This window comes from Drosophila busckii, chromosome 2R (genome assembly GCF_011750605.1).
Source record: "Drosophila busckii strain San Diego stock center, stock number 13000-0081.31 chromosome 2R, ASM1175060v1, whole genome shotgun sequence".
NCBI classification, from domain to species: domain Eukaryota; kingdom Metazoa; phylum Arthropoda; class Insecta; order Diptera; family Drosophilidae; genus Drosophila; species Drosophila busckii.
Genome location: NC_046605.1, coordinates 6,871,588 through 6,885,881, shown reverse-complemented (window position 1 = coordinate 6,885,881; position 14,294 = coordinate 6,871,588). Strand labels below are relative to the sequence as shown.

Sequence of the window (14,294 nt, the reverse complement as noted above, 5' to 3'; positions counted from 1 at the left end):
AACAACTTGCACTCAAATTTGAATTTTTCTTTAGGCTTAATGGAAATTTCCGTAGATTGCGTAGCGTGCGCATAATATAATTTAATTAGCTCAGCGATAAAGATGCAAATTCAAAACTCATAATAAAGTGATATACATTTCTTCCCACTGTATACACAACATTTATTTATTAATTTTCCTTTGTTTTGTGGGTTAGTAAGCCAATGTGTATATGACACTTGTCATAAATAAATACCGTTGTTTATACCACTACACGAAACTTTCTTCTGTACCACATATTTATTGCTTTAAATATGAAGTTGCATATGCAAAAGCAGATGTGCCAATATGAAAAACAAGTTTTGTTTTGTTTTGTTTTTTTTTTTCTGTATAAACAAGCTAAACATTTGTATTTTTAAAATACATTTAAAGTTTATTAATTATTTATTATGAATCTCTCATAAGACTTACAGACTAGTGCAGGCAAATAAATAAAATTTAAAGAAAAACTTACGAATTGTAAATTGTTACAAATACGAAATTCAATCGATAAAACTTAGGACAAATGAAATAATTTCACAGACACACGACGTCCAATATCACATTCATAAACAAGCAGACACCTGAACAGACACGCACAAACATGTTCGCTTATAGTAGATAAAGCTTAAAATCTAGACAATGAATTAACGGGAATCCCACTTTTTAGGCCTGCTGCGCCGGGCTGTAGTAGTAGCCAGCGGGAAGCATGGATTGCGGCTGTGCCTGGCGGTACTGGCGTCGCTGCTGCACTTGATGTGGATGCGGCGGTTGCAGTTCGCGCTGCAGTGCAATGGCCGCAAATTGTTGCTGCTTGAGTGCGCTTATTGTGGCAATCTTGCGATGACGATTGGGACGCGGCGCATTGGCATTGTGTGCCAGACGATAGGTTTCCAGATCATCGTCGCGCGGCAACGGACGCTGCTGATCCTCCTCCACGGGCGTGCCATCGGGACGCACGCGTATGACCAGCGGTCCGCTTAGAAACGTTTGCGGTGGCTCAGCGGTCAAAGCAGCGGCCATGGGCAGCTCGCTGGAGCTGGGATTGCCATCGCTGCCGCTGACGCCATAACCATAGCTCATGTCCATGTCCATGGCATACTTGTGCTTATGCTCGCTGCTTTCAAAAATGGGATTCTGTGGCTGCTGCTGCTGGCTGAGTATGATGAGCGACGAGGCGGGCGGCGTGGGCAGTGGCTGCTGCGGCTTGCGTGTGGTTATCAGCGTTGCGCTGGGATGATCCCGCATAATCGATGACCAGACTGCGGAACAGACATAGAAAGCAAATCAAAAACACGTACCAGAGAGCTTATGGCTTAAGAGTTGGGGCAACACGTAGCGTCGCATTTTATTATCATATGCGGAAGAGTTCCCACGCCAAGTCTCATAAATATGCAATATACTTACTCAGCTCATTGGCATCACGCTGATATGGATCGAGTGCCTCCAGCTGCGCAGCGGAGAATGTTTGCAATTTCTCATAACCATAGCCCAAAAGCTGATGCTTGCACTGATTGACGGGCAGACTGCCGACCACGCCCACAGTTGATTTGCAGTGTACGCTCACCAGCTGTGCAAATGTGGAGTACAGGTAAGACATCTGCAAAAGAGAGAGAGAGAGAGAGAGAGCGTGAGTTGCTTGGCAGACTTTGGATATTAAGCAATAGCGGCAACAGTGCGTGTGAGTGATGTGAAATGCATTTCAAAAGCCGCTCGCTCGTATATTAGGCAATGCTCTTAGCTTTTGTATGTGTGTGTGTTTGTGTTTGTGTGTGGGGCAAGGGTTGAGCGCTGGGTGCTCTACTTTAGCTTTGATTTTACGGTTCAGCAGCCAATGCAAGTCAGCGAGCTATATCTGCGCTTAATCTACGGCTATTCTTTGCACGCAGCGAAGCGTGTTCAACATATTTAATTGCCGAATGTTCTACTACAAGCGAGTGCAATTAAAGAAACAGCAACATGACACATGAATTAGCTCTGACGTCAGTTTTTAGCAAAATATCCCCAATGCTTTTGGCTAATAAACTGAGACGCCAGACGTTAATTGCGGTAGCGCCAAAGTCCGGCATTCTTCATTTAATTAACAGTAGCCTTAATTTTTCAGTGTGCCACAAAGAAAGTAAAAAGCGCAAACTGTAGAAATTTCAAGCCACACTATATACAATATACGATTTCTTTAATGTATATAGAGACTTCTGCTTGGGGCACCTTGATCTGGTTCCAAGCCAAACAAAAGTTTCATTTGCATCGGGGCTGCGACTTGCGACTTTGTCTTTTGCTGCTGCTTTTGGCCGCTGAGTTTGGCTTTGGAATTGGATTTTACAATTTGACGCTGTTTGCATAATGATATGGCTCGATATGCACAAAATGAAACTTGGCTCAAATTACAAATTACCGTTAAGCCCAACAGCAACAACAACAACAACAATGGCAACAACCTGTAGCGAATATGTTTATTGACCACAAAACGTGTGCAAACTGGCAAATGCAATTTAAGACCAATATGTTTTTAACGTTTTTTTTGCTATTGTTGCTATTGTTTGTTTTCGTGTGCAACACAAAATTACTCAATTTACCAAACACAATTTATAAACAAATTATATGTAGCTATACATATTATGTACGTGTATTGTCTCAAAATATAAAAATGCTTAGGCTTGAACAAATGAGAATGCACGTTAATCTGATTTGATTTACATTTAAACATTAAATGCTCCAGCCCCTGACACAATTAAATAATCAACAAAATTATTTTTTTGGAATTTTAGCACAGCCGCGATATAATATATGTGAATTGTATGTGACTTGAGATTAAGCAGTTCATAAAAAATATATAAATATTTTTTTTTGATAAGCCGCAGGTTGAATTAATTTAACTGTATGACAAGCTGCATATTTTAATTTATTACAAGCCAGGCCTTAAAAAATAAGTCAGCAACAATTAATTGCTCTAAAAAAAATAAAACAATAAGCTTAGCGCTGTTGTCTTTTCAGTAAAGTTTTTTGTTATTAACTATGATTGATGAATTGATAATTACGAAGGCGCTTAAGTTAATCGCATTTAAAAATTGTGCTACATAATTTTCAAATTTTACAATATCTAATTATAAGTCATTTGTCAGTAAGTGTTTAGCTCTAGATATTATATATATTAGAGCGAGTCGATTAGCTCGAGTCAGAAAAAAGGTAAGAGCCGCCACATTCTGAATATACACAGAATTCTAAGAATATCTCAACAATAAACTATGTATATATTTACTTATTATTATTTATATATTTTTGCTAGCTCATTTTACATAATTCTTGCAGTGTATTTTAATGAAAGTGGGAGTCGTCAAAGTCGCCTGCATATATTAAATGCATGCCTATAAATTTACACATGACTTTAGCTTTTTTTATTGTTGTAATTGACTAAAGCTGCGTCGCATAAAAATGTATAAACAATTTGCAAGATGCTTAAGCTGTCTGACAACAAAATCAATTAATTGCTTAAAGCAATTATTAAATTTGCAATGCACACATTAATTCCTTGGGAAAGCTGTGAAATGTGTAAACTTAAAATAAGCAGCAACAAGTTATTTTTTTTTATTATTAGAAGCGCTCTTGACCCAAAACCTGAACTTCACGAATGAATAGTTAATAATGTTAAAAATAAACAACATTAAATTGTTAGTGTAGTAAGCTTAGAACAATTTTTTGCTCAAAATAAAAACATAAAAATTGTCATAAATATTGCTGCGGAACTAAAGAGCTTAATAAATATTTATATATGTATGTTTATGTTTATAATGTTGTTGTTTTTGGTTCAATAACCTGTTGATATGCGCAGTTTTTTTTTGATTATGAAACATACAATTCAACGCCAAAGGCAAAATGTATGTAAAAGGTTAAAAAATGTAATGCAAAAGAAAAGTTAAGGCTACAGATTGATTAGCAATGTTCATTGCTAATGATGATGATGACGTTTTGCTTATATAAAAAGCAACACACGCGTTTACGTAAAAAAGGTAATGCACACATAATTTATTTATTGTAGTTCGAGTTAAACAAAAAACCAGCTAAACGCGTTTGCACCTTTAAACATTAAGGGCAACAACAACATTTTATTGCTGCGCTCTCTCATTTTTTTGCAAACATAAAATCGAAAGCGTTGAAGATGCGACTCATGTAGTGAGTTCAACTAACAATAAGATTATAAAACCTCAGCAAGTGCAAATATTTAATTAACAAATTCTATGGAATTTTGTTGCTGTACAAAAACCAAATTGCGTTTTAGCATAAAGCATTTAATTAGCTTTTTTTTGTAGTTCTTTTTTAGAAATTATTTTCTCGTTTGTATGCGGGTGCCGGATATACGCCGACATATATATACATATGTATGTATATATGCTTAAAGCCTTTGTGCAAATCACATTACAATAGCGACTCGGGTTCGGTTCTATTGTTTAGAACAACAATAAACAATAAAGCAAAACAATTTATTTGCTGGATTGTTTTTAAGGCGCAGTTCGCGTGCGAGAGTTGATGTACGAAAAAAATGATAGTTATGTATATATAACGATATATATAGTCGACATGACTTGTCAAAAAGCATTAACGCTAAGCTGTTATTAATTAATACGCCTTGCTGTGTTATTTTTGTTTTACAATCTTTTTTTTGACTAGATGCAGAGTTCATTAACTGCTTACAGGCGTGTGGCAACTCCCCCCTCAGCTAACCACCCTTCTCCACTCGCGGAGCTAGTCTTTTGGCGCCGCCGTTGTCACGCTTTGTTGCGCAAAAAAGTGAAAAGCTTTTTTTGAATCATTTTTTTTTGTTTTTTATTATATTTTTTATGCCGCTCTTTATAGCAATTGCAAATGTAAATGAAAATAGTTTTTGTTTTTTGTTTTTATCATAAACGAAATTTAATGTTTGTCTTGTTGTTTGTTGTCGCTGCGCTTCGCTGGCTTTTTGGTCTTTTTTGGTAGTTGTTGTTCAGTTTTGTTAATTACTTTTCATTATGTTGGCAAATGTTTGCCTGTCATTTATTTATGTTAAAAAGTTTAGCGTAGTTTGTTTGCATCAAATATGTGCGGATCTTCACTAGGAAATGTTTAGATTTTATATATCCTAATAGTTGGTAATAACTTTTAATTTATGGTGTAATTTATTAAGTTAATTCGAACATAAAAATTTGCAGATTTAATGGCTTTATACACTTACATAAGCTAATTATAATAAAACTATAATACTTTTTTATGCAGCTATTCATTTTTTTATTTTAGCAGTTAGTTATTATTCGTTGAGCATATACATCAAATCATATAAACAGCTCTATATCTTTATTAGCTTTAACAAAACACAAATTGGTTTGCAATTTAAAACCGAATTATATTTGAATGACTTGAGCTAAACATAAAAACTTAATAAAAATTATTTACTTTTGTGAAAATTTTAAATTTGATTAAAGTTTAAGAGGTTTATAGACCAAAGACTTAACATACAATAATCTCTGGCTTATAAAGTTTGCTTTATACTTCGAATTTCATCAGATTTTAGTTCTGTCGCCTTAAAACATCGATCAATTTTATTTCCTACACTGTCTTAAATTAGTTAGCAAGCTTGTTGAACCAATAGATCTAATTAGCAATGCAAATATTATAGAAACCTTAAGTAGTTCCTACTAAGCTCGTGTTAGTTGTTTGAGCCTTTCTAAATTTCCGTTTTCGTGTGAGTCTATTCTGCCATAAAAGTCTCGAACGTCCGACTTAGTATAAGTATCTGTATATATTTGCAACAAACTCAAAAGCACTCGAACAAACGCGAAGGCAAACACAATTCCAAACGCATTGGGCAGCAAACTAAACAGCTACAGATACATTTTATTGTCTATATGGACTGGCTAAGCCGGTATCGCTTATTTGAAGTAGTTAGTTATACTTATACTTATATGAATGTTTGTCGGCATGCTCTTGTTTGATTATATCGCACAATTGATAACGTCTAGACAATGTCAAGTTCAAGCAAGTGTTTGAGCAAATGGATTCTTCATATTTATGTCAAGGATGAGCAGAGTCTAAGTCGCTCGAGCTGTTCTTCAGTGCGACAATATTTGTGCATTGAATTTGTGAATATGAAATAAGTAAAGTGTTGTCAAATATTTTGAAAACAAATTTTCAGTTGATTTTGTATTGCTTTGTCTTTCAAGTATTTATTGTCTTTGTGTGTGTGTGTTGTGATTCAGCTGTGTGTGTGTGTGTGTGTTGCGGTACAGTTATGCAAATTAGTCACTAAATACCGCACACTGGTGCTTCAGTTTTATTTCGTTTATCTACCCATGCATATTTAACAAATTATTGAATATCTTTGTGTGTGGAAACACAAGCGACATAACAAACAGGCAGACAGACAGACACACGCACACGCTGACAAAAAAGCCGTTAATATGTATGCGCCATAAGTGTTGCTCATTGTCGCCTTATCAATGGGAATCTCATAAAATTATTATTAATTAAAAGCATATTTGCCAAAAATGTATAAAAACTGTGCCACGCAGTTTTCGGCTCAATGCCAAGGACATCAGCGTAATTAACATTGTTTTATTAATAATAATAACTAGCCCATGTGGCGTATGTGTAATTTAAGTATATCTCACCTTCTCGTTGCGTGACAAAAACTCCCAAATGGGTATAGCCGATGCTTTGGTCATTTCTATGGCACAAAAGCCAAGCAGGCAGCTAGCCAAGATTACACGCGTTGTGAATAACATTTTGAACACTATATTTTTTGTTTTCTTTTTTTTTTCAATTGCACACCGTTATTGACTTTCTATTTTAGACAATAAAAACGCATTTGTTTCAAAACCAAAAACTTTCTTTTGTTCGCTTGTCCCGGACGCTCTTTGTTTTTAGCACTTAATTAAGTTAACCTGCAGCGCAAGCTCAGCCTATGACGTTTTATTTTGTTTATTTACGTCTATAGTTTTATTCATATATGCATGTATATTTGTTTGTTTGTTTGTTTATTGTTGTAAAATGCAAAAAGCTCGTTTCACATTTCACATATGCACACAACCCACATATGGAATTCCTTATACAAACAAACACACACGTACGCACACACTCAAATATTAACTGAACGCAGCTCAACGTTTGGCTCAGCGACTCGTCTTCAAATGAAGCAACACTGAACAGCGCGCTGTTATTTAAGCTCCGACTCTGTCTCTAGCAGTGCTGAGCGCGTGACACATCGGAGAGCAGTGCGACTGCGTAGGCGTGAGTATCGTTCGCGCTCTCCGAACGTGCGTCGTGAGTTTTTCGTACACGTGCGCAGCGCTATTCATAACTGAGAGAGCCTAGCTTACGCTCTCTATCTCACTCACTTACGCTCTCGCTGTTTTTGTTGCGCACAAACTTGTTCTACGATTGCACTTAAAGTAGAAATTGAAAAAATATGATAGAAAATACAAATAAATAACATTTGGCGAATTTTCAAAGTCAAGTTTGCGTGCATAAGCATAAACATATCAATAGGTATTAATTTAATTGTTAATTGCTGCAATTTAAATTTGTTGTCAACACAAAAAATGCAAAGCATTTAACAAACAAATGCTAATTAAGGCAACAACAATTGAAATATTGTAATATACATACATATGCAAAAATAATCATTGGGCTTATTATAATTGCTAATTTTACGTAGGAAAGTTCCAAATTACTTTGGCATACGTTATAAAGGCATTTAATTGTGTAAAGAATTGTTTTATAAGCCGGCTTAATGGACTCTGGGCAACCGTTAGGTTGTTGACACAGCAACTGATTACAACAGACTTACATACATATATAAGCCGATTTTAGTCAGATTTACCGTTTGGTTAAAAATTAAAGTGCGACCATATGTCACGCGGTTCAAACTCTTCCCGTTCCGATTAAGTTTATATTTAGCAATGCATTACTTTAATTTAATTTGTGGCTTTCATTTGAAACCTTGCACATATACTAAAGTTTATTTCCAAACTCATTTACAAACGATTGTAAGCCATAAACTGCCGATCAAAGCGACCATAATCACGATCGTCCTTGTTATAGAGCATATAGTCATCACCCTGTTCGTCAGTGCCAAAAATGGGCACAAAGCTGCTAAAGTTGAGATCCTGTTTCAAGCGTTCATCAGGCGTGCGTCCCAAATGCGATATCTTGGCATATAGATCCACATCAGCCTGCAAGGCGCGATCAAAGTCCTTCCAGTGCACAAACTTGACATGCTCGCTGGGTATGGCATTGCGATCTAAAAGCTCCAGCAGTGTATTCGAGTTGACAGGCTGCACCACATTGAGCTCACGCTCCGCATTAGCTGCTGGCACATTACCAGGCAAACGACGCTTGCTGAGCTGCGGTTGCTCCATGCTCCAAAGCCAGGAGAGTAGCGGTGTAACGGAAGCCTGCAATATATAAAACATATAAGCAAAGCATAGCCTAAGTTTAGGTGAAGGCTTACCTGAGGATCGCTGCGACCTATGCGTGGTATAGTCTTCAGATTCTTCATAAGAAAATTGTCACTACGCTTGCCCAAACGTGGCACATTTTTGGTAATCTTCAGAAAGAAGCCAGGACTTTCATCAGCCTGGCTCATGGCCAATAGCAAAGCTACTAACAGCAGAACTGGTATAGTAAACGAACTCATGCTGCTGCCAACTGTGTTAGACTGCAGCAGACTAGGCAGCTTATATACAAATGGACAGCCCTTATAGCAAGGGTAGCTGCATGCGGGCAACAGCTGTAGGCCCGAAATTAACATTATTGATCAGTTGACCTAATTACATAGTAAACTAACTGCTACAGTTTATAAAGTGCGCTAATTTAATGAAAAAATAAATAAACTTAAAAATTAAGGAATTGTTTGACTTACTAACTAATTAAATCAATGAACTCTGCGCCCATTGTGCCACCTCAGTGGGCAGCGCCTGATAACGTTGCACAGCTTGTTGTATCTGTCCATATGTGAGCGCCAGCTTATGCATTTCAAACTCCTTTTGTAGTTTACCCATGCCGCTGCTGCTTAGCGGCATTATCAGCTCCACAATGCGCAAATGTTCAAAAGCCTTGAGCACTATAGCGCGCTCCACGCCTTGCATAGTTGTAGACACTTTGGCAAACTTGGAGAAGCGCGCAAAGACAATCTCAAAGTTGAATGGATCTCTATCGTATATCTGTGAATGATGCTTGATGGCTATGATAAGGCATAGCTCTATCACGGATAGACCACAGAGCAGCTCTACTTTGTCGTCACTTTCGTATTGGTTAGCTAGCGCGCTGAGCTGTTCCACAGTTATTAGCGGCGCTGCTGGCTTTAGTTGTGCCACCAAACGATATAGAAAAGTCTTGAGAAAAGCCTCGCTTACATCAAAATCGTAAAGCATTTGTAGCGTCTTCTGCGTTGCGGGCAGCTTGAGTAGCTTTGCTATGTGCTTGTTCCAGCTGTCAGTATACTTTTTATCAAAATCATATTCCAGGCCATCAAAGTGCTGATGCTTGAAGCAAAATGCATCTGATTTGAACTGCTCCAGGCTATCCACACGATCAACTTGTGCGTCTAGCTCTTTTTTGCTAGGTATGCACATCAATTGCTGAAAGAGCTGTGTGTACGCATCGAATTTGTTGGCACTGGGGAACAGAAACACTTGCCTGCAATGAGAAGAGTTGAGCTACAAACTTGGTTGCTGTTGTTTTGGCTTTACCTGTGTGAGAAGCGTGATTTAACGCGCTTTTCCAGCAGCTCTATAACATCCAAACGACAAGTTACGCCCAGCACACAAATGGGCGCCTGTGCAGACTGCGATACATCAAATAGATTGTACAGCAGCGTTTGATTGTGATGTGTGCAGAATAAATCGAATTCTTCGAGTATAAATACAACGCTCTTGGACTGCTTGTCGCCTGCCTTGAGGCACTGCAGCAAAAATGCTAAATTCTCAGCAAAGGAGCCAAACACTTTGCCATCCGTAGCATTCTCCAAACGCATTTGCACTGTTATGGATTTGAGCGCAATGCGATCATCTGTATGCAAATTGCCATCGAGATGCACGATCAGTGTATTGTTAACAAACGCCTCGTTTAGCAGTAGATCCGTTAGTACAGCATTAATGAGCTAGAGCAGCATATTGCATTTAATAATATCAACAATTTTCTTGCATTTGTGCTTACTGTTGTTTTTCCCGCGCCGCGCGGTCCTATTAGCAGCAGCGAGTTTGATTCGCCCATCTCTGCTGTGCGCTGCAGCAGCTGACGCACATTGGCGCGCTCAGCTTCATAGCCGCGCAGTGTAGTATAATCTCGCTGCAGACGCTCCTTTAAAAAGCGACGCGTTCGTCTAATCTCTTGTCCAATTTCAGGCATGTTTAAATATCACTGGGCTTCTGTTTACTTTTGTGTTTTTGCCGGGAATAGCGATGCACAGGGGCAGAGTTGTTGCCAACACGCAAGTTATCGATAATAGCAAATGTTGCCAACTGCATGAAAGCAGTCCGAGCAAATGTTAAGCTAGTTGCCAACTGCATGCAAGTAGTGAGCGCAAATGTTAAGCTAGTTGGCAGCGCTGTTAGCAGCAAATGTTTATGTTATGTACAGTCTCATGTTAAGCGGGAGCAGCAGTGCTCCTCCTATGTTAAGTGTGCTGCAGTAATTAACAAAACATTAATTTGAATCTATTTTATTGTTTGTTTTAATGACCGCGTCTGCTGCACTTATAAAATTTAGCTTGATAGCATCAATAAACCATTTAAATTTATATATTTTAGCATTCATTGATAGCCTATAACTTTAGCATAAAAGACGTTATTTTTTTTTAACGGCATGAGTTTTTTACGCATATGCACAATAGTTTTAATATTAAACCACATAAGAGTAAGTAGACTGCATTATACATAAAAGTAGTTACCTAAAAATTTTACTTACAGATTGATGCACTTTTTGAGTTCAATAATGTCAAGTGTCGTGTGTTTGATCGCAGTTATTCGACATTTAACTATTGCTTTTTGCGTTCCGTTAATCGCACCTACAAGTATCTGACTATACACAGCCATATATACAAATATCCTGTGGATAATGCTACAGTAAGCGTATAGAAGACAAGTTATGTTTGATTTAATGCAGACTAATTACAGGTGCAATTTAATTTGGCAAAACGCGAGACAAAACAGCTGTATAGATATTTGAATGCCACACTGGATGTGTGTAAATTTTTAAAATATCGCAGCAATCCGTTTGCCAATTTTATATTTAGCACTTTTCAGCATTACACGAATGTAAATCATACGTGTCCATATGATGTAAGTAAGCTTAAATTAATTTAAAACAGCTTTTTGTTATTCTTATGCCATTACAGCACGATCTGGTGCTCAATAAGCTGCCGGTGCATTATGTGAATAACGTGGTCCAAAATGTTTTACCCGATGGTCGCTATGTGCTTACGAGCATCTGGCAATCATATAAAATAGTACGCGCTGAGATCTCTGTCTACTTTACTAAATCTTAATATTAACAATATTTCGCATTATGTAGCCTACGCACATAGATTTTCTATATTTTCAGTTGTACACGCATAGCTAGCAAAGCTGTAACAAAAAAATATATACAAGTTTTTTATTTTGTTATATTCGCATAAAAAGCAGCATGGCCACCAATGAGGTTATTACTACAGATCAGCTTAAGTATCGCCGGCTGGTGGCCAGCAAGGATTTGCGCTTCAAGAATCGCTATGACAAGCTCTTTAGCTGGTATCCGGAGCAACAGGAAATCGAATACAGCCGCATACGTGAGATCTACTGCGAGAGTCGTCAGCAGTATGGGGACGAGCAGTTTGACAAATTCGCTACTCGCGAGCGTCTCAACGACAAGCATCGCTGCTTGAGCCAAGCGGAGCAACTAAACCTGGAGCTGGCTGAGCAGCAGAGCAAGGACCAGCAGCAGCAGCAGCAGCCGACTGAAGTCAATTGCTTTGTGCCCATGACTACCAATGGCGAATATGGACGCTGTCGACCCACACACATTCACTACTGCACTAGACTAGAAAAATAAAAGACGCTGCTGCAGCTGCAGCTCGTGCTAGGTTCACGCCTACGCTGGTGTAATAACAGTTACACCTGTGCTGATCCTTTTTGCCAATAGCTTGCTCTTAAGTGTTTCTAGACCCGGCATATGCACAAATTTAGAGCGGGTCTTATAGTTACATCAAATGGCAGGCAGCAGTTTATTCAAGGGCTAAATTTTATATTTTTTATAACTGTTTTGTATGTATGAGCGCCAAGTTTTCAGCAACTATAAGATCTGGAGCCTCGAAACTTGTTGCAAAAGTAAGTGCAAATTTATTTTAGAATTTTATATATTATTGATTAGGCTAAAAGCTCGAAAACATTGTTTGTCAACAGATTTTGCTTGTATTGCTGACGCTCTGACTATTCCCAGTATCAAAGTTCTTTGTTTTTATTTTTATTAATATGCACCGGGTCTAGTTATGTCGCCTGTGCTTGACTTATCGCATTTTATTTTCTTCTAATGCTCACTGACAGCTGTTTGAACATTGGAAAATACAATTTTATATTATTTTTTTTTTGTAGCGCAAATTTTCACTTGTATTGCGACTATGCAATTAAGAGATCATCATCGTCTGCTTTGCTGGCCATCGAACGCTGACAATGCAACTTTGTCTAGCGCTCACTCTGTCGCGCACTCTTGGCCTCTCGCTCTATTTTGCATGACCATGCGCATAATTAACAAGGTGAAACTGTCAGTTAGTACTTAACCGGTTTTAGTGGCGCTGATTAAAAGTCACCCTGCACTGAGTGTTTACTGTAACGCTGCTGTGACTTGGTTTTTTCCCCTTTTTTTTTTTTAGTTTTTGTTGCATTTTTTTGAGTAGCATCTAGTTGAAAAGTTCGCACAGGTAATTAACTGCAACAGAGTTGCTTGCACTTTTTTTTTTGCCGCTGCTGCTGCATTTTTTCCAACAGTTTGATGACTTGTTAATAATTTATAAACAGTTTTTATGCTGCTGTAGTTGATTTTATTAATAAATTCAAGCAGCAAATGAGTTAGTCGGTAATGGCAAAGATTAAGCAATAACTCTTTATAAATAAATATAAATTTAATTTGCATAAATAGACGTTTAAATAAAAAATACTTTAAATTGTGCTGCAAGTAAAAAAAGTAAAAAAGTTACACATACTTTAATAACATTTAAAATGTCTTAGGAATTCATGGCCAATTTGCTTGAAATATCAATCAAATAAATGTTCAACTATACCCTGATTTTAAGAGTTTTTTATTAAGTTTCATTCATCTCAAGCTTATCAAAGTGCAGTAGAATAAATCAATTGCTTTATCTCTTAACCTTTTATAAGTAAGTCGAACTGTATTATATAAATTTAGTTACATAGTAGCTATGGCTGTTTCTCCTGTATCTTTAGTTTTAACCATCAGCTAACAGTTATATATAAATAAATAAAATATATATCTCCTTAATGTGTTGGCTGCTAAAATTGCATTACAAATGCTTAAGACAAATACTATAAGTTTCGAAAATTCAAAAATTTTATAAACTATGAATTAAAAATTGGCTACAGCTATAAGTGCGCTTGTTGAATATAAAAACTAAACATTGTATTAAATAAGAAAAAACTTTAAAATGTGCAAGCTACCCTATAGGAACGCTTACAGCTACATATGTCTATGTCCCTAGGCATTATCTACTATAGTAGAGCTGTGTAGACCTTGCAGCTGTTTTGACTTTTGATTATATGGTAGAGTGCAATAACCAATGGTTAAGGCTGTGTTGAAGCCAGTCAAGTGTCATAGCTCAACTAATTGCCGTACATTTAAAAGTTCAATATGCAAATAATTGCAAAACTTTGGTGGATTATACTACATATAGCAACGACTTATATATGAAGCGACTTGTATGAGAAGCGAGTGAAATAAGCGAGCGGCAAGTGTGGAATAAATAAGTTTACAGGGCAAACTTTCAACATTTTTGCACAAGTTGCCTCATAGGAGTAGGTTTAAAGAGGGCTGGGGGGTGTGCTATATATAGCTGTTGCTAAGTGGGCGGGGCAGGATGGTGTAGTGCTAGAATCATTTTGAAATCATTAGCCACGTGCTTGCATTCTCAGTCGCCAGTCAGCAAATCGTGTGGCATATTGAACTTTGTGGCATGCCACAACACACACACACACACACACTCAAAGCTGTGTAAACAGGTGAGCGTAACGCGTGTGAAAAATCAACTTGGACGTTCCATA

The 14,294-nt window shown here is 37.4% G+C and overlaps 5 protein-coding genes across 5 annotated transcripts; 2 read left to right on the top strand and 3 right to left on the bottom strand.

The window, feature by feature from the left end:
- Positions 1-440: 440 nt before the first annotated feature.
- LOC108595144 (rhythmically expressed gene 5 protein) lies at positions 441-7,164 on the bottom strand. Its single transcript, XM_017980310.1, has 3 exons — positions 6,657-7,164; positions 1,426-1,618; positions 441-1,280 (listed from the first exon to the last, which is right to left on the bottom strand). Exons 1-3 carry the CDS (start codon positions 6,768-6,770, stop codon positions 685-687), a joined length of 903 nt encoding a protein of 300 aa, XP_017835799.1. The 5' UTR covers positions 6,771-7,164; the 3' UTR covers positions 441-684.
- An 814-nt stretch (positions 7,165-7,978) lies between these two features.
- LOC108595848 lies at positions 7,979-8,684 on the bottom strand. Its single transcript, XM_017981139.1, has 2 exons — positions 8,498-8,684; positions 7,979-8,441 (listed from the first exon to the last, which is right to left on the bottom strand). The coding sequence occupies exons 1-2, from the start codon at positions 8,681-8,683 to the stop codon at positions 8,022-8,024; spliced, it is 606 nt and encodes a 201-aa protein (XP_017836628.1). The 5' UTR covers position 8,684; the 3' UTR covers positions 7,979-8,021.
- Positions 8,685-8,871: 187 nt separating this feature from the next.
- Positions 8,872-10,424, bottom strand: LOC108595722 (origin recognition complex subunit 4). Its single transcript, XM_017981003.2, has 3 exons — positions 10,204-10,424; positions 9,738-10,147; positions 8,872-9,684 (listed from the first exon to the last, which is right to left on the bottom strand). The coding sequence occupies exons 1-3, from the start codon at positions 10,393-10,395 to the stop codon at positions 8,916-8,918; spliced, it is 1,371 nt and encodes a 456-aa protein (XP_017836492.1). The 5' UTR covers positions 10,396-10,424; the 3' UTR covers positions 8,872-8,915.
- Positions 10,425-10,851: 427 nt separating this feature from the next.
- On the top strand, positions 10,852-11,535 carry LOC108594849. Its single transcript, XM_017979987.1, has 4 exons — positions 10,852-10,902; positions 10,956-11,111; positions 11,163-11,327; positions 11,384-11,535. The coding sequence occupies exons 1-4, from the start codon at positions 10,852-10,854 to the stop codon at positions 11,531-11,533; spliced, it is 522 nt and encodes a 173-aa protein (XP_017835476.1). The 3' UTR covers positions 11,534-11,535.
- A 39-nt stretch (positions 11,536-11,574) lies between these two features.
- On the top strand, positions 11,575-12,137 carry LOC108595773. Its single transcript, XM_017981063.2, has one exon. The coding sequence runs from the start codon at positions 11,671-11,673 to the stop codon at positions 12,073-12,075; it is 405 nt and encodes a 134-aa protein (XP_017836552.1). The 5' UTR covers positions 11,575-11,670; the 3' UTR covers positions 12,076-12,137.
- The last annotated feature ends 2,157 nt before the right edge of the window (positions 12,138-14,294 follow it).

Coding starts and splice junctions, on each gene's coding strand:
- LOC108595144 (XM_017980310.1), bottom strand. CDS start 6,770: ATGTTATTCACAACGCGTGTAATCTTGGCTAGCTGCCTGCTTGGCTTT. Junction 1,619..6,656: donor TTTTGTCACGCAACGAGAAG/GTGAGATATACT, acceptor TCTCTTTTGCAG/ATGTCTTACCTGTACTCCAC. Junction 1,281..1,425: donor GCGTGATGCCAATGAGCTGA/GTAAGTATATTG, acceptor TCTGTTCCGCAG/TCTGGTCATCGATTATGCGG.
- LOC108595848 (XM_017981139.1), bottom strand. CDS start 8,683: ATGAGTTCGTTTACTATACCAGTTCTGCTGTTAGTAGCTTTGCTATTG. Junction 8,442..8,497: donor TAGGTCGCAGCGATCCTCAG/GTAAGCCTTCAC, acceptor TATATATTGCAG/GCTTCCGTTACACCGCTACT.
- LOC108595722 (XM_017981003.2), bottom strand. CDS start 10,395: ATGCCTGAAATTGGACAAGAGATTAGACGAACGCGTCGCTTTTTAAAG. Junction 10,148..10,203: donor GCGGCGCGGGAAAAACAACA/GTAAGCACAAAT, acceptor ATGCTGCTCTAG/CTCATTAATGCTGTACTAAC. Junction 9,685..9,737: donor AAATCACGCTTCTCACACAG/GTAAAGCCAAAA, acceptor TTCTCATTGCAG/GCAAGTGTTTCTGTTCCCCA.
- LOC108594849 (XM_017979987.1), top strand. CDS start 10,852: ATGAGTTTTTTACGCATATGCACAATAGTTTTAATATTAAACCACATA. Junction 11,112..11,162: donor ATCCTGTGGATAATGCTACA/GTAAGCGTATAG, acceptor GACTAATTACAG/GTGCAATTTAATTTGGCAAA. Junction 11,328..11,383: donor ATCATACGTGTCCATATGAT/GTAAGTAAGCTT, acceptor ATGCCATTACAG/CACGATCTGGTGCTCAATAA.
- LOC108595773 (XM_017981063.2), top strand. CDS start 11,671: ATGGCCACCAATGAGGTTATTACTACAGATCAGCTTAAGTATCGCCGG.